Source organism: Motacilla alba, chromosome 10 (assembly GCF_015832195.1).
Source record: "Motacilla alba alba isolate MOTALB_02 chromosome 10, Motacilla_alba_V1.0_pri, whole genome shotgun sequence".
Classification (NCBI taxonomy): domain Eukaryota; kingdom Metazoa; phylum Chordata; class Aves; order Passeriformes; family Motacillidae; genus Motacilla; species Motacilla alba.
The window spans coordinates 8,721,590-8,747,733 of record NC_052025.1 but is presented as its reverse complement, the minus strand read 5'-3'; the positions used below and the strand labels follow the sequence as shown (position 1 = coordinate 8,747,733).

Below are 26,144 nucleotides of genomic sequence, written 5' to 3'. Positions count from 1 at the left end.
CATTAAAAGAGTTGAAAGTTATGCATGGTATCTCAGAGGAAACACATTTTCCTGACTGACACACACACGCTTATCTCACTGGCTTGGTAGAAGTTTATTCAACTGATTTTAAAATGCTCAGCTCATCATATAATGTAGTATTTGTTCATTTCCTTAACAGAAGTTCAGCATTGCACTGTAAAATTTGTTACCCACTGATATTTTGATTTATCTTCTAGGTCACAGCTTGGAGTTTTGGAAACACGGAAGAACTGAACTAACCTTGTGGCTTTTTTCAAGCCCTCATAAGCAAACCACAGTTCTCCATCCTCATTTAAATGTTCCAGATCCTCTGTAGAGAGTCTAGAATGCAAGGCAAAGCCATTAGTGCGTAGATGACCATAATGCATTTCTTAAGCTTTTTTGAAGATGCCTCTGAACAAAATTACCTGCTTCTTACATCTTCAAAATCATAACTTTCAAGAAGCTGCTTTGTAACTTCTGACATCTTTTCTGGAAAAAAAAACCCCACAAAGTTTATAAAAGTAATTGTTTTCTCTGCATGTTTCATTATAAAGATCAAACCATCCTCTTCCTAAATCTAACAAGGCTCTTCCCTGGTACTCAGTAAATATATCTGATTTACCAGAGGAAGACCATGAGGGACTCAGTTCTACTTTGGGACATGTAGGAGCACTAGGTTGATGTACCACCAGCACTGCTTTTTTTCTGAACTTTCAATGTAAAGTTACATCTTCCTGGTCTGAATCTGGGCAACTCCTAGAGTTGTACAGATGATTTACAATCTTGTGCTAGGTTACTACATTAAATGCTGCAAATATAGGTTTGCTCTATGGCATTATTATCATTAAACAAAGTTCACAATAGTAGTGCTTCTTAAGTACATTTTTCCAAAGAGAACCCAACTCAGCAAGTTATTTAAGCATATTTGACATAATGGGACCTAGGACAAAGGACAGGATGAATGAAAACTTGATAATATATTGTTTACACATTTTTGGGTCACTTGTTAAACTCTAAATGAAGTTTAAATTTTAGATAAAGTTTAAATCAATAATATTTATTTCTAAACACAAAGGGGAAATGTCTGAAATTGGAGTTTCCTCAAAGGGGTACCCCAGATCTCAGTGTTCAGTGAGCACTTTGTACACTGTATATATATGGATGAATGGAATTAAACCACCATGGGATGGGAAAGAGAACTGGAGTTCTGTCATAGCTGACATTGAAGAGATCAATTTAAACTGGCCTGGCTGAACTGCACTTAGGAATTCTCTGCCCTGCCTGGTGTGAGGCTTACCCCTCAATTCTCTCTTCTGTGAGTGGGCCTGCTTTTCAACATCCAATTTCTGTGTCTGAAGAAGTTCAATTTCCTTTTGCAACTCGGGTATTTTCTGAATCAAACAGAAATCATACACTGAGACAAGGAGTGGATGACAAGGGCTGAGTATCACTTAAATCATAATTATAATTAAGAACAAGTTAATATGGTGAAAAGCTTAAAATACATTGTGTTTAAAGCATCTGGTTCTCAGGCATCAGAGCAGAACAGTAATGTGAGGTACTGAAAAAATGTATGTTTGTGCCATGGAATTGACTCAGAAAACAAAATGTAACACTACACTAATTTAAGGTTCAATTTATAAACTACATGCATGGAAAATCCCCTGAGAAACAAATACTTTCTCAGGAAAAAGGAAGGAAAACAGATCTATGTATTTAAATTTATAAATATTCAAGCACAATTAGTCTTGAAAACATGCACTTATTACTGCAAGTACTAACTTGCATTGTCTACCACATGAAGAAAATGCAATATAGTGATGTATCAAATACAGCTTATTAACTACAGCTTCTTCTAAAAATGGACTGGAAATTAAAAAAAATAGTGAAGAGAATCTATAAACAAAACATGCACATTCTCCACTTGCTTTATCTAGCAAAGGCTCCAAGATGAAATGAGTCATGCTTTACCTGTGTTTGTTTTGTAAGCTGTCCTACTTCCATTTTCAAGCCATCCTGAATGATAATTTCTTGCTGAATTTGTTGCTGTAGCTGATTTTTTTCTTCTTTCAGAATCTTAACTTCTCCCTTGAGCAATTCAATCTCCTTTTCATAGTCCTGCTTCTGGTTTTGGAAATTTTTCTCAAGTATCCTAAAGAACACAAAAATAAAAGGTAATTTTATTCATCTACATTCATAAGTGAAAAAGTGGGCTTTGTTTTAGCTTTAATTTGAAGGAATGCTTCCTTGAAGAACACTTAAATGAACCATAATTACTTGAAAATGCCATCCTACACCCTCAGAACCCACCCACATAATGGATGATAATGAACATCCCTATATTTTCTTACAGTTTTAGTATATTTAGTTTTCCTTTACAGTTTCTTACAGTTTACCTTATATTTCTGCTGGATTTGCTTCCAGCATCACACAGGTAATGAGCAAACCAGAAAAACTAGGAAAAGAAATCCTCTTCATATAATCTGAAGTTACTGGCAGCTGAAATCAGACTGGAGCACTACAGCCCTCAGGAGCAGTGACTGATTGCTCTCTTCACACTTCAGAGAAGGAGCACTTCTCTGGTACTGAAGGTTCTCTGTCTTGGACTGGAAAAGCTATTGGGAAATAAACACTTGATCCAAGAAAAGCATTCTGAAAGCATCAGCCATAGGTTGATTAATAACAGGATATTTACTGCAAATGAAATACCTAAGGAAAAAAAAAAAGTTTTTCCTTTATATTTTAACTGAATATTCTTTACAAACACTGCCTTTCTCTCACACTGAATCCTTCCCTTCTGTCCTTTCATAGTCACTTCTCAGGAGTTCTGACTGGTGTGGCCATCAGCTGCTCTTCCACTCCTGACCAAATTCTGAGGACATCTCCAAAGAAACCATTACCATCAGAGTTACCTTTCAATTCTCAGAGACACAAGAAAAGACAAGAAATTGCAAAAGCAAGAACAATCTGATTTCCTGCACATGACTCACCCACAAACAAGAATGTGCTTTTCCTAAACTCTGCATGAAGTACTTCAGTACCAGCACTAATGCCCAAGAACATGGACAGATTCGTAAGTGATGTCAGCATAATACATTTGCAGAAGGAGAAAGAAAGGGAGGGAACGAGAAAAAATGAATGCTGTTTCAGAGAAATAAAATTCAGATTACATACATTCGCTGGTTTTCTTCTTTTTGTACATCATTGAAGAGTTGCTGTGTGAGGTTATCCATTTTCTCTGTCAAAAAATATTTTAATATTTCAAAGACCTTCATGCAATTGTGTCCATTTATTTAAAAAAGCATGACCACTATGAGAAGTTTTGTTTTAATAAGTAATCCTTAACATATTCTGAGGCTGAAATTACTCTCTCAAGTGCCAAAAATTATCACAGTACATTTTACAAGTAATGCTATAGAAACAAAAAGATTCTGAAGCACCAAATTGTGCAATTATTCATCTAAAGTATACTTGATCTCATGTGCTGCCTGTGTCCTTTGAAATTAGATTCTTAAAAGCAGTGTACTAAAGGAAGCAAGGATGAAGCTACACTTTGAAGGAATAAATGTGTATGAAAAAGGACACATAACAGGAGGAGAGATTCTGCTACTGAAAAAACAAATTTAATTTAACTATTAAATAAAAAGAATTTGCACACTTGTGCCTCTCATTCTAAGCAAGAGAAGGATCAGCTTTCAATTTGCTACAATTTCAGCATTTATATTACTTTTATTAGAACAAAATTAACTTACTTTTGCTGAAAAACTGACTTTACCCCACTATAACTCCTTTGAAACTCCCTTTAGTTATTGTACCTTTCATTTCCTCAGTTTTTTCTTGGAGTTTTATTTCTAAGGTCTCCTTCTGTTCTTGTAGTTCTTTATTCTGATTCTCAAGTTTTAAGATTTTCTGTACAGGTGAAAAGGAAGCAAAATATACACATTACAAAGGAGGAAGAAATAGGTCTAAGAAGATCTTACATTTTAAGAAGCATAAATGGAGTCTCTTCCTTCCCTGCTGCCTCCCCCCACAAGACTATAGTGACTTAGAAACTCTCAAATAATGCATTTGATAAATCCAGTAACTGAAAACTTTATTTAAAAATAAAAGCACACAGATGGCAATTAAAATTTACCTGCTCACTGTCCTCTTTATATTTTTTCCCTTTCTCTTCATATGTTCTCTTTTGAGCAGTTAATTTTTCAAGTTCTGATTCAAGTTTCTGAATTGTATCCACATCATTCATATGAGCTGAAGCCAGATTGGTCAATCGTTCCAGCAAGCCATGATTTTCTCTACTCTACAATGAGCAGGACAGGACAAAAGGCAACAGAAAAATGCACCGAAACTGTTCCATAGAATTTTAAAGGGAGCACCTGACCTACTTCTGCTCACCATCTCACATAATTCATGATTATTTTAACCCAGGACTGTTTCCATCAATTAGATTAAAACTACTTTATTAAAGACAATTTGGCTGGAATGGCTCTCAAAAATAAGCTGCAAAATAAACATAATTTTTAATTCCCCAAAGTTACAAAACATGTTGCACTAGAGGAACATCTCACACATCCTTCATCGTAACAATAACAACCACATCCAGAGAATGGATGGACTTAAGAAACAGTAAAAAAACCAAAAAGGTAATTGCAGACTCTTCTGATTTGCATAATTAACCCAAAAATACAAGGAAACCCTAAATGATTCTTTCTACCCTGGGTGTAGAAAGCCTAGTAGTTTATTATAAAGGACCATAACCCTTACATATTCTCCTGTCTTCTCAACTCAATATCTTTGACTAGAGCAGATAGGATAAAAAAATTAATACCAATCAGAAGCTGACTCCTTCCCCTCACCTGTTCTTCTATCTTTTTCTGCAGTTGCTGAACTCTGTATGAAAGCTGGATATTCAACACAAAGCGCCGAATGTTCTGGAACCTGCGCCTGGCCAGCCACGCACGGGCATATTTCTGGAGGACCACAGCCTTCTGCTCTTCACGCATCTTTAAAACAAAGCATTAGCATCCCTCTGCAATTAGCTCAATCCACATCAATTATAACAGTCTGTGAGTCTACACACACTGCTGAGGACAACGCAGCTCACGGAAATACCAAAATATTGAAATATCCAGACTGCAGACACATTTGAGCCACTGTAGTAACCACAGTAAATGGTCTGCATGCAGCATAAACCAGACAGAGATCTTGGTAAAAAACCAAAAAAACAGAGCAGAAGATACGAGAACCAGATATGCAAAAGGTAAAGCATTGGGAATAACTGCCATTGTGTTCATATTTTTTACAGAGCACAAGTTGTTTCACTGAAATAAGATGTTTGATAGACTGTACCTTCCGGTACTTTTTCCTTGCTAGAAATCCTCTCGTGTAAGCTTGTATTGTTACAGTAGCCACATGGATGAGCTGGCAAAGTCTACGGACGAGGTAACCCCGACAGTATTTCTGAATAATTATAGCTGCCCATGTTTCCTTCAGATTTCTTGCAGTTACAGCTTGCCTGAATTCAAAAGACAATAAAATTTACTTAGGTCACATTGGATTTCACATGCTCATTGCCTTGATCGGTCAAACTACATACACACACACACACACGCACAAAAGAGAAGATATCAAAACTGGGCATCCGTTATCAAAAATAGAGCTTGTTCTTCAACTAAAGTGAAAGAGAGGGAGTTACCCACAACTTTTAAATGTGTCCACAAGCATTTGTTCTGATGGTCTCTTTATGAAAACCTCCAAGCCTACACAGAGCTATCTTTCATTCTGCTTTGTGAATGCCTGGGGCACTTTCTTTGCAATAATTTGTTCACACTACACATCCCTGATTTCTTCTCTGGCTCTGAAGCTCAGCAGAAAGCCCACCTGGGCCATCTACTATCAGCTAAGGACTGAGCTCACAGGCAGACAGGCCTCTCGGGGATCCGGCAGAAAATGCTGGAAACCTGTTGGGGTACTTCTCTCATACCAGCTGAACAACTTGACCACGTTCAAGTTTGTAATTACAATCAAGAGGAAATGGAAATACAACCTGAATTGCCCTTTCATAAAAACTACCCTTGGGGCATTAGCTGGACCTCCTGTGTGCTTCAGCCAGGCCCAGGAGGCAGCTCCCTGCCAGGCAGGGGTACCTGACGGTGCGCTGCCCGCGGAAGTACTGCTGCACGGTGAGCGCCGCCCTCCTCACGGCCAGGAACCTCCTGCGCTGCAGCCAGCCCCGGACGCGCGTCTGGATCAGGATGCACGCGTGCCTCAGCTTGTCCGAGCGCAGCTTCTCCAAGTAAGCAACCTGTCCTGCTCTGAAAAAAATTTTTGTTCTCCCAAACTGATATTGGTTATGATCCTGAAAAGAGAAAACAGTAGGTATGTTAAGTTTCTAGTCTATTTCTGTAAACCAGATATTCTCTTCCTTTTATAAACTGTCACTTCAGGCAAGCTCTGTTTCAAGACACCATCTTCCTAAATAAGAATATCCCCTCTGCCTGCTAAGTAGATAGGAGTATGTAGGGGGGAAAACCCACTTAGCAGGAAAGACACAGAGAACAACATCAAAAGTTGTACACTCATGATCTAAAATTAAAGGGAGGCTCCAGACTTATCATGACGGCCTTGAAAGCAACCTCTTCACCTCCTCCTACAAGTCTGGTTCCATGGGCTCAGCAGTACCTTTTGATGCACATTTCTAGCCTGGAACCAGTGAGCTGTGTGAGCAAAAACTTGGGGTGAGCTTTTAAGTTCCAGCTCTCCCCTTGGCTTGTGCCAGAGCTACTCAGCAAGCGTGCCTGTGTTTGGTGTCACACATCCCTGAATCTGAGCTCAGTCCTGGCACGCTGGCTTGACCTGCACCAGCCTCACCACCACAGGCTCACCTAACAAAGAGAAGCAACGTGCAAAATAGCAAATTTTTGAGCAGCTCTCCAATATGCTGCATTCCACCATCAAAATCCCTCTTGTAATACTTGTGCTTGTAATACTATGTGTAATAATTGTGCTTGTAATACTTGACAAATATATACCATTTACTGTTTATTGGTTTATAAATACAGGATCTCTTCCATTTTGCAAGTGACAATACTGAGCACAGAGTGGTTAAATTCTCTGTCTACAGCCACATTGTGGCTGTCACAGCACAAGGATACTGACCCACAAGCCTGGGTACAGCACAGTGAATCAGGAAAAACAGTAATAATGTAAATACCATTCCTGTCTGAGGAGAGATACTATACTTGGCAAAAGAGACCTTTTATTACTAATAGATGCTGTAATACATCTATTGGTCGGCGCAGACAAACCAACCTGGATCAGCCTCTGCAAAACAATCTTGCAAATCTGTTTCTTGTCATTTATGGAGAGCTCCTGCTGTGTCATAAGAATGCTGTAACGGCTGAAAAACTCAATGTAAGTCCACCTGGAAAATTACAAGTTAACAAATTAACTTCATTAACAGACAACTAGGTATTTTTGGCATGGGGGGCTCACTGCTATCCCTACCTGGATGGGTAGCTCTGTGCACTAATTCGAATAGTTTCCAAAACACCACATGCTCGCAGCTGCTGAGCAACTCTCTTGGAATCAAACCTAAAAAAAAGCAGTGTTATACTTTGCATTTCTGCTGGGTTTGGCATGCTGTAATAATTAGAACCATTCTACCAACTGGACTTGTATTTCTGCTCATAGGAGACAAAGATCCCTGCTTCTTATATAGTGTCTTATATAGTGTCTTACTCCATACCCCATATTAAAAAGAAAAATATATTAAAAAAATCTGGGTTTTCTGTTTCTTTCTCAAAACCAAAGGAAGACTCTATTTATTTCTCTTATTAAAATTCCTATTTCCTTTCAGTATTAACTGTAACAGTTCATAGCAGCAAGTGGTAAAGAATAGTTCCACTCTCAACACGAAACATACACAGAAATAAACCCCGTCAACAACCCACTAGGAAAAAACTCTCTAGGTATTTTTTAGCCCATTCATTATGAATAAACCAGGATTTGCTCATTAATATCTGGGTTCAAAACTACAAACACAAGGCATGGAAAGGCCCTTTCCTGCTCTGGACCAGAGCTGATTTGCCCACAGAGCACACCACCAGTGTCAACTCAGTAAGAGATCCCTGTGGCTGGCAGATGACTACAGTGTTCTTTCAGAAGCTCTTGGTGCACTCTTCTAGTCTAATTCTGACATATTTTTACATTATCCAAGCTATTTCTGCCCTTACTGCACTATCATGAGAGCTCACTGCAGTAATAGTGATATAAAATCATCAGGAACATGTTTTGCATGGAAAGATTTTGTCTGGCTTCAAGAAAATGAACTAACATACTTAAAAGATTGAATTTAGATTCAAAGCTGGCCTCTTCCCTCCTACTCATATATGATAAAGGCTTTAATTTCATTTGTCAGTGCACTGCCTGCCAGCTGGAAGTTGCATAACTGACACCAGAGTGCTTCCACAGGTCTGCCCACAAAAGAGACCAACAGCTGCATCAAAGTTAACTCCTACTCACAGGTTAGTGGTTATCCATCTGGTCATAGGAACTATGAAAATTATCTGCCACATATGACTGTATTAAAACATTAAAATTACATAACAGTTGGGGGAAAATCTGGGGCTATGTTCAACAGTGTTCACACCTTTTCTTCTAAAGCTATTTTAAATATTTCTGCAGACAAAGGGGAATTTCACAAAGAAAATGGCAGAGGTTTTTATTCTCTAAATATGAATTGGGTAATCCATACTGCATAAGGGCAACACACCTATACAAAATATTCATCAACTTAAACCAAAGGAGGACTAACTTCACCCTAAAAATGTTCTGACAAATACACAAGCACTAGTATCTTAACTTGAAAATTATTAGGTTAAAGGATTTTTAAGGTAACAAAAATGATACTTAAGCACTCAATTTTTGCAAGAAGACAATATTTTTTTCAGCTATCTGGGAAGAAAAACCATGTTCTGTATGGGAAGTTTCTCCACAATAAGAGTTTAGCTTGCTGACACACCACTGCAGTGATACAGAAAACCACAGCTGAGCACAGCTAACATACTTACTCAAAAGGCAATTTCTCATCATTTGGCTTTATGCATCTCACATAATGAGGAGTGGTAGCATTGAGTGTCACCATAAGCAAAGACAAAGAATTCCGGAACTGGAAAATACCAGACATAAGAGTTTTGCTAATGGAACATTTCAGTAAAATTCAAATCTTGGTCTTTTAGTCATTTGTTAGGTTTTGGCTGGACACTCAGAGATAGGGCTTAGATCTTAAATGCAGGAAATTGATTGTGGCTGTACCAAAGAGCCTCCCACATACAAAATAAACACACCTCTTATACCCAGACCTGGAGCACTGCTCTGTGGCTCTTGCTGTCCTGAAAACTGGACAGTTCCCCATGAACAGTGACAGAAGCCAGTCTCAGACTGCCCAGCATTTCCCAGAAAGTGCAAACACCACAGAATAGCAGGTTATTGGGGTACCTTACTGCCCACAGTCGTCCGGAGCTGTTTGTTGGGTGATTTCAGAACAGGTCTGGCAGATTTGATGTTTATAGTTGAACTGAAAGGTGAGATGGACACTGGACTGTCTTGAAAAAAATTTGCACACAGATGAAACTAAAAGTGTGGTGAAAGAATCAGAGTTAAACACTGTGTAACTGCAGCATCATTTGAATCAAAGTTATATTTACTGTAACATCAAATGTAAACCCCTTAATAGTTAGGCCAGGTATTGCAGGAGTTTGAACTGGGTATCCAACAAATGACAATTGAAAACAGAGTTGCAATGATTCTGTGTCTATTGTGCAGCACTCACACATTTCACACACAGAACTCAATATCTGTGAAAGCAGCCTGCCAAAGCTATTTCAATATAAGCAAATCTGGACATAAACACAGAGCAGAGCTAAAAATAAGAGCACTTAAGGCTGTGTTTTCACAATATGCAATTTAAATTAAGAATTTCGGGTCAGATGAAGTTAGCTTATTAAGAGTAATCCTGAAGTCTCAAGGCTATAGACTTCAAAGGGACAGGAAGTGGGAAGTGGCAAGCACACATAAGACACCTGATGTTTTCCTTGCCCTGGCATTCTCCTAATCTCTTTTGAAGAATAAACAAAGGCAGTTGTTAATTATAAACCACCTATCAAAGCTGCATTTAATGACTACAGGAGGTATCAAAAAAGTCTTTCAGTTACAAGGATTAAAAAATGGTCTTGAAGGGAGATATTCAAAGAAAACCCCAACATAACTAGCAAAGTAAAAGCACATACATGAAGGAAGTGGAACACTATGTTTTTTCATCTTGTATATTATTTGATGGTAAGACCCCACACTTCTATAATATGAATAAAAATTAAGACTAAATTAGTTTATTCAACCTATTAAAATCTGTATATCAGAAGAAACATTTTAAAATCAGATCTGAATTAATTTCAGTAAAATCAGGTATTCAGAAGATTAATCATTACTGTTTGTCACAAACCTTGCTCTCTTTCAAGATTTCAATCAATACTTCGTGTACTGTATCTCTGTTTTTTTCCAGAAATCCTTCACATTTATATTCTACCTGTGCAAACAGGTGAAATCATTAACTTTTCAGCAACACATAAACAAACAGTTGGCAAAACAATAATTTTTACTCTCCCAGCTGTGGCAGCCAAGAGTTCTTCATGAATCTCAAACATGATGGCTGAAACTCAGCTTTTCCCAATTCCATTATCTCAAGATTACATACATGCAACCTGCAAATTTAGAAGCAGGACAAACTGCCAGAATCCAAATCCTTCTGCCTTCATTAGGAACGTCTTTCCTCCTTTGTTCATTATTCTATGATTTCAAATCAAGGCACCAAAAAGGAATGCTACATCTGAAATGTAAATAACTGAGACTAAAATGTGTATGAGCTACAACTGTAACTGTTCTATTTATACATTCTATTATTTGTCTGCTTTTTTATCTTGATGATTTATTTTTATACTCTTAAATTCTTTATCTTAAGGACTTCTTACATTTGGTAGTATTACCAATAAAAAAATAGCACTATGTATTGGCAATCAGTTTTACAGAAGCTCCAAATAGGTGTGGTTAACATTTCCTATTTCCTACGTTTGGTTTTTTTCTGAATGAGCAACTGCTAGAAACACAGGGAACAATACTGGGTTGTTTACACTCTACCTTATCAGCAAAGTGTTGAATGATGAAAGAAGTGTTTGACATCCTTGGCTTTTCAAAGAGTGTGTTTTTATTGACAAAATTATTATACAGCTTTTGAAGCCAGTTTTCATCTTTTCCATGAGGTAACTGTAAGAATAAGAAGGGCAATCTCTTTAACAAACTGGGCTGTTGGAGCAGCAGAGCTGCTGACTGTCAATAAACACTCTGCATAAAACCCCTTCAGTGAATTACAAGGCCTGATAACCAGTTCTTGTCTCTTCAGACTCACCAATAGCAAATCATTTTTGGAAAGAAGGTTGTATTAATCCACAAGGTTTTGTATCAAAAGCAGTGATTTGTGGACTAACTAAGTTTAAAAAATATTGGTGGAAGAGCCCCCTGGGGACTGAGCAGTCCAAATTCCTGCTTGGAGCAGGACTAGCAGCAGCAGACTGCTGCTTGCCCTCCACTGCAGCAAGTGAGCAAGGATGAGGATCCCACTGCTCTCCTGCCCACCCTGCTCCAGTCCTGCACTGCCCCCACAGGGATGAGCTCCAGCTGCTGCCTTCCTTCTAGATAAGTTCTGAGAGCTTTAGGTTCTTAATACTATAAAAGAAAATAGAATAAGTAATTTACAGACCAGATTGCCAAAGAGGGCAAACATTAATGTTACTTTTATGAAGAAAATGCTCTATTTCCCATTGAAAAGGGTAAAATATGGATTACAAGCCCCACTTATAAAAATCTATACAATTGGGTTTTTTTTAAATGAGCAAATATTAAATTACCAAGCATTCTTCATCCAGAAGTTCTAAAATTCCCATTTTAGCTTCAATAAGGTCAATGACAGGCTGGTTGTCATAGAAGTCTATTAAAGTCCATGGGATATCTTCCTTCATATATTCTTCTTGTTCAAGTTTAAAGACATGCTGGATTTGCAAAATTATGAAAACATAAAGAAGGTTACAGTTAAGGGAAAATAAGTACAGTGCCTGCATGTTTATAGTTGTTGCATAGGTAAGATGGAAAAAGTTATATTTTGGAGTATATTGTATGTTTGTCTGTAAGAAAATCAACTTCTAAATTTTCATTTATATATATGTGTACCTATGCTTACATATAAAAATAAAATATTTTTCTTTATGACTGGATAGTCACTATCCAGAAATATCCATCACTCAAGCACAAATAGCATTTACTAATATCCACCCTGAAGCAAAATAAGATAAAGAACTGTAATAAAAAAAAGAACTTACCAGGTTAAATTGCTGCTGTAGTTTTTCATTAGCATAATTGATACAAAATTGTTCAAAACTGTTCACATCAAACGTTTCAAATCTGAAACACAGTTCAAATAAGAAAAAAAATCCTTTGACATCAAAATCAAATGGCAGCATCCCTGAAACTCTTTGGAGATATCCTAATGTTTTTAAGACAACTAATGGTAAAACTAATGAACGTGCTAAGGAATTTCAAAACTTCTCTAAAAGCTAATGTTGCCAGACATAATAAAGCTAAAAAATCCAGAGTTTGATCTAAAAGTATCATATCAGAAGTGAAATTTAAACCTCATTCACAAAAAAAAAAGTAATGGTATTTATAGTAGCAGAAGATTTCCACCAATCTGGGTGCTAGAGAACTTACATGACCATGACCTTTTAGTAAAACAACCCCCTCCAAATTCATTATCAGCACAAAAAAGTGCCTTTTTTATCTACTCCAAAGAAAAGGCACTCAGTTTCCAGAGACATTCTTACCCATAAATATCCAAAACACCAATGAAAGTGTGCTGTTTGCCAGAGAACTGCAGAGCTTGGTTAATTCTTTCCACAATGAAGTCAAATAAATGGGAGTAGATCTTCTTTGCCAGAGCATCCCTGGCGTTGACAGCCTGGGCCCTTGTCATGGGCTTCACCACGGTCTCTGAGGTGGTGACAATCTTTCGGTGGCACAGCCACCGGGCCATTTTGTCACAGTTTAAATCCAGAAGCTCACAAAATATTCTGAGATGTTTATCTTCCACCTTTAAAGATCAATAAATACTGTTAGGGTACACTGAATTCTTTAACTGTTGTCTGGAAAGTGAATCCTTGCTCTGCTGCCACCAAACTATGATTTTTATTTTTAGATAGGCGAGGGGCTCTATTTACTTCTTCATCTGGCAAAAGAGCAAGATGAGCTAAAGCAAATAATACTGGATAGAACTCCTGATATAGGAGAGAAAAACTCAGACTGGATGAGATGTTTTGGATTAAGACACTGAAAGAAAGTTACTCTGGTCTATTTTTAGGTGTTCTTGCCTTTCAGACTTGCATAACTTGCTGGGACACATTCTGAGCAGCTTTGACTATGCTCTGGTTCCTGCATCCTGCAGAGAGTTCCAAAATGGATTTTCCAGCAGCTGTGGATCAATTGGATATGGAGTACTCTTAGCCACACTTTGCCTTTTGTAAAGACTTTCTGAAGCTGGGCACAGAACAGCATCTGTGTGAACACTTGCTGCTGTTCCACACAGATGGAGATGGAGAAATCAATCAAGCTTAGTACACCAAATTTAATGCTGCTCTGAGCCCCAGATATGAGAGAAACTATTGCTAAAGCACTTCTGGCATAAAATAGAATAGAAAATGTTGGTATCTGAATGAGCTACTTCCTTACACTGATGGATGATCTTTCATCTCCAACAGCTGCTACTTCCACATTGCCCAAGTGCAGGATTGCTGCCAGCATTTTAAAAACATCCATCTGAAAGTCCCCCTTCAGACCTAAAAAAACATTCCTTGATTATTTGAAATACACAGAAACAGTACAATGAATTTAATCAGAACAATGCTGGGTAACTTGCTTTGTTGTGCAGCCAAGAATTGTACAGCATCTCTGCAGAGTAGGATGCAAATCCTTGGTTCTGCCAATTTTCTGCCTGTCTGATCCGATGATAGATTGGGCATAAGTTCCTGTACCTCCCCAAGTGCCAGCTCAAGTCGGATTTAGCTTTTACATAAGCTTTTACTGGGGCAAAGAAGCTTCCAATTCCACTTCTGTCACAGCACGTTAGTTTACAGCCAAGAAGACTCCAGCCCTCAATGCTTCTGACCAGTAACAATTAACAACAATTGCTAATTACTCCTGCCTAGCACTTTGAAAACAGACCAACACCACAATGGACAAGCTATGAAAAAAACTATTTTGATAATTACTACTAACATTTTGAATATTTCAGAAACAATCCACCTTTGCCCATTTCAGGAAAACAAAAAAATCAGCTGAAAATGTATCCCCAAGAATTTACCCAGTAAGGCAAATGTCTTCTGAGTCTCCAGCATATTTGCTCTGTCATCAACCCCTTCTATTACAGTGCTGCCACCCATTCGTGTGTAGTTAAATTCTTCTGCACTTCCTGAAGAAAATAAGCAAATCTTGTAACTGCAAAAATTAGGGATTGGGGAGAGCCACTTCTTAAAACTTCTATAACACAAAAATAAAGATGCTGCCAGATGACAACATTTCAGTGACGAGCTGGAGGTGCTCTTTTTTCTGAGGGAAATCCATGTGCCCAACTCAGTTAAGCTGACATAAATCAGTATTCATAATTCCTAGAAATCCTAATATTCATCTAATAGACAAACTGGAATGGATACTGTGTAAACATACACCTAAATTCTGCTTCTCCCAGCTTCTCTGTAGATAAATGAATCAAATCTCTAAGCTGTCATAGCATCTGTCACTACAGGAAGTATGAGAATAAGATTTCCAAAGACACTCAGGTACTTGATCGTGCACTATTTGAGTTTCCAGAGATTTGCTACCAAGTTCAAAACCAGCAGGATTAACAGCTAAGTGACTTTAAAATGCAGGTCCTGTTTTAAGGCTGTGAGATCTATGCTGTAATGCACTAAACATCCTAGCACTTGAAAACGAAGCCTTAAAATGCTGCACTGCAAAAGTGAAGGGCAGCTTATTTTCTTGAGACCTACCCAATTTAAGATGTTCATATTCAGGCTGCATAGCAGATGCACACAACTGATAAAATATATGGTAGTTCCTTTCATTTTCTGACTGTAAAATAAAGCAAAGAGTAACACCACAGAAAAAAACAAAACAAAAACAACAAAATGAAGAAACAAACTGAAAAACACCTGATATTCAACACTACTGTAAAGTGATAATGACAACTGAAGGCTAAATTCTGCTGCAACATAGGTTAGCAAAGAAATTGCTTATTATTCAAATAGACCATCTTAGCAAGAGCTCTGAGAGTGATACATTCAAGTATACTTTATTTCCACTTTATGCCAATATGCATAGTTCTTTCCCCAAGGATGTTAATAATTTCTTCAGCTTGAACAACCACCCACTAATAAGAAACATCAAATACTGCAACAAAAAGATGTGTAGGAGTGTCAGCTGAAACACTGCCCTGTGGGAACTCAAAAAACTCTCCGTTTCCAAACCATCCTTCAGGGCAGAAGATATAGAGAAGTATTTTTCAGTGTACTTAAAAAGTTACAATACTACTAAAAAAGAAACCTTTGTAAAAACCCTTTTATAAAATTAAATACCTTCTTTAGTATATTATTATAAGCCATGACATTGAAGTGAGTCACATGAAATAAGCCCTGGCCTTATAAATTTTCAGTCTTTTTTTTAACTCAGACTCTCTCTGCCCCGTATATGCTGTTCCTTTCCAGATACAATTGGTCTCTGTTACTGTTGTAACCACAAGTACCAGATTTGCAGTTATTTCAGAGAATTATCCCTGAGAAGCATTCCTCACTTAACATAAGGAAGAACATGGAATAAAGTAACTTATCATAAATAATATTAGCTTCTGTTAATTCAAAAAAATGAATTGAATGCTGACTGGATACACTCTTCAGAACTTCACATACTATTTTCTGTACAGAACTAGTATAGTGCATCAGGAGCTATACCGACATTGACTATTTTAGACTTTTTTTACCCACCTGAAATACAACTCTGGATTTCTCAAGCAGGTATGTTCTCATGTTAGCTCCAATGATTTGGTAACTTCGATCAAAACTGATTTCAGTGTATTTTCCAAATCGACTGCTGTTATCGTTCCGTGTGGTTTTCGCATTGCCCACAGCCTACAAAAATTATAAACTTTTACAATTTGCTTTACTCACATCTCTCATAAGAATAACTTTGTCAAAACTTGAGTCAATCACAAGTTTCTAAAACCAAAGGAGCTCAGGGATCAATCTCTGATCAAGCACTGAACTGTGTTACTTATATTTTGAGGCCCAAAACTGAAGAGAAGGCTCAAGTCAAATAGTAAAATGCTACATAAACTGAAAATTAGACAAAGCATACTTTTCCAACATAAGGGTCCAAAGTAATAAAACCAATCAGCTTGTTCAATTTTGTTACATCATCATCTAATTAGGCAAACTAGCACCTCCAAAGGGCCACTGTAAATCAGACAGGACTGGGTGTTCCTGAGGCTGACCACCTCTTTCCATCAGTAACATTCAGAGGCTGAAATTCAAATTTAAATATCCAACTCAGACAGATGAAGCATCCCTAAAGATTTCAAACAAATTTTCCCAGAAGCTCTCAGAATTTTTCCCTTGATGAGTACGGACTTGACGGACACTTCCCCAAACTTACCTCGGTTATTGGATTGGATGCCAATACTTTATCCTCCACATGAGCATTGCTGCTTGACTTACTCACAGTGGCAAAGTATCTCATGGTATACCTTGCAGACACAGTCTTTCCAGCTCCTGATTCTCCACTGACTATAATAGACTGATTTTTGTTATTTCTAAAACCAAATAATCAGACAGTTTATGTCAGACATGTCTAAAAAGCATGTATAAAGTAGGAATTACAAATATGAAACAATGTTTGAAATCACAGCTGCGCCCAAGTCCCATACATCAGCTCCATCTTACATCTATTCTTCTCTTTCTCCTCCTCAGCTGTAACCTCTAGGTTGATGTCACTGCTATTCATTAAGTTTTACCCGTCATCAAGAACGAAAATAGTTTTGAGTTCTAGAAATTCCTCAGTTGGTTAAGGAATTCCTTCTCCCCTAATTAAGCCACTTGTTCAAAGGTACTCCTAATAGCCAGTGGCACAAACACAGTAAAATTAAAAGACAATTAACACCGACTGTCACTAGACTTCAAGCGTTATTTATGGACATTAAATAACATACTGAACCTTGCCATTTGCTTGTATGCTTCTTCTGCCACAGCAAATATGTGTGGATCCATATCCCCCATGTTTTGCCCACTATATGCATGGATAATGGCATCTCCATATATTGGCAGCTGCTTATAGGGGTTTATTGCAACCAGAATTATCCCTACAGCCAAGTGCACAAAACAAAAACAAAACACAGGTTAGTTATATGAAACACCTGTTTTGGCAGTTGAAACAACACAAAGTAGCAATATTTTCTAGATGGAATGAATGTGCTGATGAACAAACAAGTCTATACTCACATATAAAACCAGTTAACATGAGTTCAAATACACTTCAGGAAAACACTACACACATCATGTTGCAAACTGAATCAAGATTAATACTGCTTTTAAAAGATTTTTTAAAAAAACTCTTCATTTCATTTAGCTTACCACTATATGTGTAGATAAGCTTAGACTCCACAAAACGAATTTTAAGATTGTGTAGAACAGCTGGTTCATGCAGGTAACTGAGTGCAGTGAGATCATTTTCACCCACAAGTATGTCAGGATTTCGTAGTGGTGGCAAAGCAGCTGGATCAACAGGGTAACTCAGCTCCTGTCAACAAAAATTACTTGAAATGTCATAAAATGCATTATGTTTGCATAAATACAAATCTTCTGCCTTTACATGAAGTTATAGAGTTGATGGAGCCCTGTTTGATTTTCTATTTCATTGATTCCATACATCCCACTGAACTTGGGGGAATTGGGAGCTGTTTGTTGCTAACGAAAAAGAAAGCCTCATTGTCTTTATTTACAATATTTTGTGTTGAAATCTGTAAAAATGGGACACATATTTAGCTCTCTAAAACTAGGCATACTTCAAGTACAGATGAGAATAACAGATCAGGTGCAACTGAATGAAAGTAAAGACCTGGTCAGAACTCAAGTCAATTCTATAACTATCCTTACTTGCAACACCTCTGCTTTCTTTACAGAAAGTTTAAAACTCACTTCTGTTTCTTTCAACAAATCTATTTAATCATACCTTTAATATTTATCTTTAGGGAACAGGAATGCAGAAATACAGAAATGCTTTCAAAGTATTAAATCTGTAAAGAACTTGGATACTAAAATTAACAATCTTACACAAACCAACAAAAAAAGCAACAGCTGGCTCTGTGAGAGAGAACTATGCCTGCCCTGCACTTCTGATTTTCACTTCAATTTAGGAGGAGTTTCAGGGCTTGTCTCCAAAGCAATCTTTGAGGTATGTTCTCCATACTAATGTATGCAGACAGTGGAATTGCACTCCTCATATTTTTGGGCAGCAGATGTGTACTGTACCAGTTTCAATATGATGAAAAATGGAAATGTGTACATATTATTTATATCCCAAGATGGCAAGTGCTATGTTTCTGCATAAACATATCTCAGCAAACCCCACAACAATTCAGAGTTTTCTTCTTACAGTTCCGTCTTCTAACTGGACATGGAGAAAACTGTCTCCAGCTTTGTAGTTTTTTGTGATTTCTGCAGACTGCCAAACTTCTTCATTATCAGGGATCCAAACCCTATTGTACTGTAACAGAAAAACAAGGCAATAGTTAGCTTAGCTACTATCATAATATCAGTCTAGCATAAAAAATACCTTTCAAACATCAAGTCCAACCCCATTCCAGGACTTTTGGGGTTTATTATTAGCTCTGTACAGCAGGATATATTTTTTGTGGTTTTGTTATTTTTCATGAAAGAATAAAAAAACAAAGCAGACTCATTAATTTCAGACAGGCATATTCTGCTCCTGTTCAGAGCAGAGTCTGCAGGACAGCATGCAGGAAGGTGAGCAAGGGCCAGACTGTTGCCAGGCTCTTCAAATCCTCTAACACTGAACAAAGAATAAAATACACTCAAGGGAGAGACCTTGTTTCTAGGAGGGTTCAAATAAGCGAGTACCAGAGAAAGCATCTCATTACCAGAATTCAGACAATCAGGTATAGAAAATCACTTCCCTGAATTCAAGGATAGGACACTGAACTCAGAAAGCATTTTGCCATAGGCACATTGTCATACCTAAGAAAGACTGCACAGTTCCCTTTCTTTTAATGGGACTGAAGTGCAACCTCCAAACATCTTTCCCTGCTCTAGGACAAACTTCAAAGACTACTGGCTGGTTTCTTTCTTCACAAGCAATCAACTGGCATACTTTAGCTCCATCCCAGCAAGGAATCTGTAATCTACTGAAGCATAGATAGAAAATGTGAATGTAAGTTGTGCTGTTTGAACCATTTAGTTCTCCTATGCTGAAATTAAAATGCAGAAGCAAAAGCAACTTCTTAAAATGCTCTGCCTGGGAAGTTATGGGAAATAACATTCCTTAAAAGGATATAACACAGCTGGAAACCTCAGCCAGTAGGGAATTACTTTATTGATGTGGAGTGTGTCCTTCTCATCCTGACAGGGTTTGACAAAATGACATCGTTGTCCCTACTCACACAAGAAACTATAATGTATACTCTTCCAGCATCTTTCTGTTTTGATAGCCAGAACCCTTCCCTTAATTCCCTCACCCTAGCTGTATTCATGGTAAGTTGAAACAAGCTGTTTAAATAAACCTGTGAGAACTGCTGCAGCTGCTTACTTGAAAAATTAACATTAGTCACCATTTCATGGAGTGTGAGCAGATCCACAGATCCCTTGGGGACTTTTATTCCCTTCCCTTTCCTTTTGGTGCTGCAACTGTTGGTTTTGGCACAAAGGACTTTTTTCCTCTCCAGTTTGGAAGGAGCCTTGGAAGCTCCAGTAGATCCTCAGAATGAGTGTCTGTGCCCCAAAAACCCCACTGAACCATGATGGGTGCCTACAGAGGTCCCTGCAAGCTGCACTGCACAGCTGTAGCTGCCTTAATTCTAACCCCAAGGACCATCACCACACCATTTAGGGTAGGAGGGACTTGCACAAGAACATCCTGTGAGTTAGCCTGTGCTGCTCAGGGACTTCTCCAGCTGAGTTTTCAGTATCTCTAAGGACAGACACTGACCTTTCTAGTGAGCCACACACCACCCTGGTGCTCATCAGGGGATGAACAACCATGGAAACCTCAGCTGCTTCCATAACACCTCCTTGCTGATGCTTTCAGCATGATGGCATTTTCCACACAATATCCAAAATCACAAAGACATTTTCTAAATAACCCCAAACAACTGTAATGGCAATGTTTTCATCTATCTGACCAAGGGGACAAAAGCCCAGCTCCACAAGTATCTATGTAATGGCCACATGAAAGACATGGCTAAATTAGCTTTACATTTGAGTTTTCCATGTTTATCCAATTATAAATTGTTATTTGTATCATTTCTACACTATGCTGATCTACTCCTGGCTTACAGAAAGTGCTTGTTAAATGGAATTCTTTGTTTGCTGTTATTCTTTGTGAGTTACAATATCACCACCAAACAGCCTCAGGGGCACACAGTGTTTTCCCATGCAAGAAAATAAACTGCACTAGGTCAAGGACGAGAAAAGGAGGGAGGAGAATGTGATAAAAGCACGGATTCCTCGGAAAAGGCCCCTGGAGTTGCAGGAGCCTCCATTGGCAAATGCACCCAGCCTAGAGAGTTGGCTGTCTCCAAACCCTGCCTCGCAGGTAAACAGACGGGAGTTTGCTCATTTCCGTGTCAGGTTACACCCGCACTCCTTCCCCCCTTCACCTGTCCAACATTCCTGGGAAAACTGCGCTCCTTCTCCCAGCGGCTCCGAGCGCGGCAGCAGCAGCAGGACCCACCAGCCCTGCAGCACCAGGCTCAATGGGAGCAGCTGCTGCTGCAGCGGGTGAGGGGCAGGCTCACTAAACCACCAACATATCCCCGCTGGCTTGTTATTTAAAGCTAAGCAAACAAACGATACGTCACAACACTCCGGTGACTACAGGAGAAGAGGGAAAAGTTGTGCGAAAGTTTCAGCAGCCGCATTAAGGAGGAAGAAGCTTTGCTTTAGGGCCAAGCTCTGCCGCACACATTCAATATTTGCCCAACAGAAAGCGCGGCGCTCCGAGCCCGAGTGCCCAGGGAAGGGCAATTAAACCTTCACGTCGCCTAGTCGTGATGGCTACAACAGCGAGACCTGCTCCCAGCGGCCGAGACTCTCACCAAATGAGTGTTTTTCTCAAAGAGAAGTGTCTCCCCAAGGTGCCCTACGGTGCGGTGCCCCGCACGGGCGGCTCCGCGCTGTGCCCACCGCCCGCGGGCACCAAGCGCTCCGGCGGAGCCCTCACGGCCCCCTGCCCGGGGCCCTTCCCCTGCCCCAGCCCCGCTCCGGCGGAGCCCTCACGGCCCCCTGCCCGGGGCCCTTCCCCTGCCCCAGCCCCGCTCCGGCGGAGCCCTCACGGCCCCCTGCCCGGGGCCCTGCCCCAGCCCCGCTCACCTGCGTGTAGAGCTCTGCCAGCGCCATCGGGACACAGCCGCGGCCGTACGGACGAGGCTCCGCGGAGCCGCCGCAGGTGCCGCGGTCCGGCCCGGCCCCCGCCCCGGGGCGTGGGGAGCGGCCCTGCCCCGCTCGCCGCTCCCCGCCCGGCCCGGGCAGCGCAGAGCCCGGTACCCTCCGCGGGCAGCAGGATCCCGGCTCTGTCCTTCCAGCGGAGCTGGGCCGTGTGCCCAGTCCCCGTCCCGGCACAGCCGGCACCTCGGACGCACCTGTAGGGAGCGGGAATGATGGACACTGCGGCTGCCAGAGGGTCGCCAGGGAGCAGCCCTGACCCAGCGAAGAAAACCAACAGAAACATTAATCACCGCCCTACAAAGCGCTGTAAAGGAATTTCTATTACAAGCTCAGAATAAGATAAAAAATAACAACTCTGAGTGCATTTAGTAGGTTTAAAGCGCTAACAGGTGCTACAGTTGAATATCCTTTATGAGGAAGAAGACTTGAATAACCACAGTGCCCTGTTTTAGCAGGCCAGGACCCACCAGCCCTCCCCACCTGACACAAGGAGCTTCCATAGCACACAAGGGAATGTTTTAGTGCAGTTACTCAAATTTTATTTCAGGAACAGTTAATATTAGACAACAAAACACCCTAACCAGAAATGGGTTTTGTTGAACAAAGCATTCGCCCATAAGCACAGCAGTTTATGGCACACTGCTGCTATCTGGGTGTGTATTTACACATCCTCAGATTTTAACCAACTCCCTTGGCAGTCAACACCGAGCCTGCCATGGAGGCAGAGGGAACCCTGTGACCATCTGGGGTCTATGCCAGCACACAGCTCATGAGCCACCAACCAACCAAAAAAACCCTGAAACAAATTGTACAGTTGTACTTTTATTTGGACATTTTCCAGTGATAGCTATTAGGCTACAGTTTTAATGATGCATACATTTACTAAGTACAACATCAGACACTACAACAGATCAGAGCTCAGGTAATTCTGACTATGTTTTGTTTTTTCATCTATGTACTGTAGTGGCATCAAGTGAAAACCTATGTTTAAAGGCTTTTACTCATCGCATGAAGTATCAGCATCTTAAAAAACCCAAGTGTTTACTCATAGTTTTAGTATGGTATTTGAAATGTGTTCAGTTTAAATCACAAATTACATATAGACCTTCAAATTGCAATTGCTGGTGTTTCCAAGTTGGGAACAAATGTTGCTGGATATCAATCCACTTTCAATGAAGCTGATGCTACTTTTTTCTGTAATAGATTAATCCCAGTTAACTGACTCAAGCACTTTTATGTTCCATCCCAGTTTGAAGTGTGAGAAGCAATTTTTCAAAATTTGGATAGAAGACTGTGTCCTAAACATCAGAATAAAATGATCACTGGAATAAAAATACACCAAACTGAATGAGGTAATTATTGTGCAAAACCTGTAGAATAACTGTATGTATTTCTAAGGGGTCATTGACAAGTATTTTTCCAGCATCTGATAAAATCTATCATGTCAATAGATAATAAATTAAAATATAAAAGATATGTCCACATTAAAAGAGCATAACAATGATTCAAAGGAAAAATATAAGTTTTTAAAATAATTCTGCATTATATTCCATGGTTAAAGAGATTTTAGTCCTAAGGTGAAAGTTATATTATACACTCACACTAAAATTTTACTTCTGAAAAGTGCATGTAAAATACTGCCATGTAAGATGTTAGATGAATTACCAACTACACATCTATTCCAACTCAAAAATATTTTCCTTTAAAACATGTCAAGCAGCATATACTTTTAATGTGATATAAAAGTAATACCAGTCAAACCACTGAGTTTAAGGATGATACCTATAAATTACTAGACACTACTTTTTTTAAGGAAACGATACAATAAGGCTTTTTACAGGTAAACAAACTTCAAAAATAACAAAAATACATTTAGGCATACATTTTAAACACTAACGCTAAAATAGTGGATACATTTCCTGATCTACAGTATGAACATACTGTAATGCCAATTGTTTGTTTTTCAATAGGAGAAAAAAAAATTGGGAGGTCAGCATGTTCTCATGTGTTTTCTTTCCTAACCCTGTTACTGGATGCGAAGGCTTTCCATTACATTCTCACAAGTACAGTACCTGACAGTCTGAAAACGACCTTACACCTTATTTGCAGCCACTTCACAGCAGCCAGAATTTCAGAAATCAAGTAACCTTTGAAAAAGGAGCGTTTGGGATTTGGTGCAGAAGAAAACCTAAATCATTTAGCAAAGATCATTCAGAAGCTTTTTACAATGCAGTATAAATTCTTGGAAGTACTGGCATGATCCATCAAATATAATATGGGACATTTAAGTACAAGATGACAGGAGCATCTTCAAATGATACTGAGAAAGTTTATGTTGTCTTTATTTCCAATTTTATCAATCATACAAACAGCATGTCTGCCTTTCAAGTAAAACAAAACTGAAATGTTTCAGTCTGCTTAACAGCAAATCTTTTCTCTGTGAATTTGCAGAGGAGCACCAAACAGTCTAATAGTGTACCTCTAGGTTATTTATCAATGTTGTAAAATAAATTAACATTAACACTAAGATGCAGATTATTATAATACATTAAAAATATTGCACAACGCAACTGAGCAACGTGTGTGGCTTTATTTCTACATCTGTGTTTGAGCCATCCACCACAGAACTGGAACCTTACACGAGGCTTCCACGCTTATGCCTCACATTGTGAAATGTGAGTTTTATATAGCAGATCCAAGATGTGTGAGACAGAAAAATCTTTCCAGTAAAATGTGCAACATTCAAAATAACTCAGTTTCTCATTATGCACTCTGACTTCCAGTCATTAAATCAGCATGAATCATAGTCAAGTGACAGCATCATAGTCAAAACGTACTTAACTTTCTTGTTAGTCAACCTTTCTAAGAATGAGAGCCTTGGGCTACTGCAGAAATTTTATATTGAAGTTTTTCCTCTCATATTCCAGTGTGAAAGAAGACTTTTTTCTGTTGTTTTTTTTTTTTTTTTTTTTTTTTTTAAAGTGGCATAAAACCAAGAGATTATACTTAAAATACACATTGTCATCTCTGGGGTCTACAAACAAAGAACAACATTAGACAGACTCTGTAACCTAAATAAATACTAAAATCATTACTGACTTCTGATCGTTTTCTTCAAGATTCTGTATGTTTAGCTAACTACTTTTAAAAATAACTAAATGTGTAATTTCCAGTGTGCTACTTGTGCTTAGTTACCATTTTCCTCTACAGGTGTTACTTGATACAATGTGCAAAATTCCAGTTAAAATAATAGACTGCAACAGACTGTAAATAAGGTTGACAACAAAAAATGAAGTGTCTTATTTTTAGTGCTTAGTATGATACTGTCATAAATTTAAAACAACAGAATATGCAGCAGCGATTTAGTTTGCTTGGTAAACCACAGTTCTAACAAATAAACACCTAAGTTAGAGCATATAGTGAGCTATAGGACTTATCACTACAATTTATGTCAAACTGACATAAATGAGGAAGTGGTTTAAGAAATAACTTTATATATTGCCAGTTTGTGTTCTTCCATTCAGTTTTTACAAATTAAATGTAACAGGCTCCCATGTGACTGTGTATTCTACTACAAAATGCCTTTCTTTCAAGTCTTCCATGTCCAGGGCTGTGACTGTCCCCTATTGGTCCCCACCTATGAGAAGATTACATATGGATTTTCATTTACACTATTTAAATATGTTACTAAAGATCTAAAAATGTCTCTAGAGAGCTGAAGACATAATTTTTGTCCAAGCCCGATTTCCATACTCTGGACATGTACGAATCAGTGACGTCCTCATCAATGCAGTGACCGAGCACAAATGCACATCTTTCTATGAGCATTCAGCCTGTGCTGCTGCTGTGCAGTTCCCAGCTACCTTAACTACACATCTGGGCTTAGACAGGCTTTTGTTCAGAAAAACGTGGGTTTAGTGGCTCACTATGTTTGAACAGGTACAGGTATCAGGCAACTGGTTCTCCATCTAACACTGACGGGACATCCTGGGGATCACACACGAGAGATGAAGCCCAGGCCCAAGCTGGCTGGGATCTGAATGGTTTCTAAAGCCAGAGAGGATGGATTAAATGGGAAAGTAACAGGGAAGATGTGTTTGGCATCCATGAGCAACTGAGGAGAGTCCTTCCTGTCTCGCAGACGCACCTGCAAAGATAAGAAAGTGATGACATCAGCATTTAGCCAGCTGACTGGTAAGAACCACCTTACAAAGCTGATCGGTGCTTACAGACGTGTGTGTGCAAACACACTCTGTGCTAACCTGAGCTGACACATTTACACCAACTGTGACTTCAAACTGTAGTCACTTTGATCTG

The 26,144-nt window shown here is 38.9% G+C and overlaps 2 protein-coding genes across 14 annotated transcripts in view; both read right to left on the bottom strand.

The window, feature by feature from the left end:
* The window catches only part of MYO5C (myosin VC), a 34,972-nt gene extending 12,907 nt beyond the window's left edge, over positions 1-22,065 (bottom strand). Inside the window, exons 1-28 of one of the 2 annotated variants that reach the window (XM_038147338.1) lie at positions 21,753-22,065; positions 18,802-18,912; positions 17,781-17,946; positions 17,365-17,509; positions 16,807-16,963; positions 16,140-16,283; positions 15,150-15,231; positions 14,465-14,572; positions 13,834-13,940; positions 12,933-13,198; positions 12,432-12,513; positions 11,964-12,104; positions 11,197-11,322; positions 10,505-10,588; positions 9,502-9,636; positions 9,075-9,172; positions 7,510-7,596; positions 7,315-7,426; positions 6,150-6,361; positions 5,353-5,518; positions 4,860-5,006; positions 4,139-4,303; positions 3,819-3,912; positions 3,178-3,241; positions 1,975-2,155; positions 1,301-1,394; positions 429-492; positions 262-342 (exon numbers count right to left, since the gene is read on the bottom strand). In XM_038147338.1, the coding sequence (XP_038003266.1) occupies positions 262-342; positions 429-492; positions 1,301-1,394; positions 1,975-2,155; positions 3,178-3,241; positions 3,819-3,912; positions 4,139-4,303; positions 4,860-5,006; positions 5,353-5,518; positions 6,150-6,361; positions 7,315-7,426; positions 7,510-7,596; positions 9,075-9,172; positions 9,502-9,636; positions 10,505-10,588; positions 11,197-11,322; positions 11,964-12,104; positions 12,432-12,513; positions 12,933-13,198; positions 13,834-13,940; positions 14,465-14,572; positions 15,150-15,231; positions 16,140-16,283; positions 16,807-16,963; positions 17,365-17,509; positions 17,781-17,946; positions 18,802-18,912; positions 21,753-21,779 (3,446 nt within the window). In that variant the 5' untranslated portion in view covers positions 21,780-22,065. The remainder of the gene's footprint in view (positions 1-261; positions 343-428; positions 493-1,300; positions 1,395-1,974; positions 2,156-3,177; positions 3,242-3,818; positions 3,913-4,138; positions 4,304-4,859; positions 5,007-5,352; positions 5,519-6,149; positions 6,362-7,314; positions 7,427-7,509; positions 7,597-9,074; positions 9,173-9,501; positions 9,637-10,504; positions 10,589-11,196; positions 11,323-11,963; positions 12,105-12,431; positions 12,514-12,932; positions 13,199-13,833; positions 13,941-14,464; positions 14,573-15,149; positions 15,232-16,139; positions 16,284-16,806; positions 16,964-17,364; positions 17,510-17,780; positions 17,947-18,801; positions 18,913-21,752) is intronic. The other variant, XM_038147337.1, reaches the window with a different exon arrangement.
* A 276-nt stretch (positions 22,066-22,341) lies between these two features.
* Positions 22,342-26,144, bottom strand: part of MYO5A (myosin VA) — a 90,018-nt gene continuing 86,215 nt past the window's right edge. For all 12 annotated transcript variants that reach the window (XM_038147310.1, XM_038147298.1, XM_038147303.1 and 9 more), the window contains one exon: positions 22,342-25,974. In XM_038147310.1, coding sequence (XP_038003238.1) covers positions 25,822-25,974 — 153 coding nt within the window. In that variant the 3' untranslated portion in view covers positions 22,342-25,821. The remainder of the gene's footprint in view (positions 25,975-26,144) is intronic.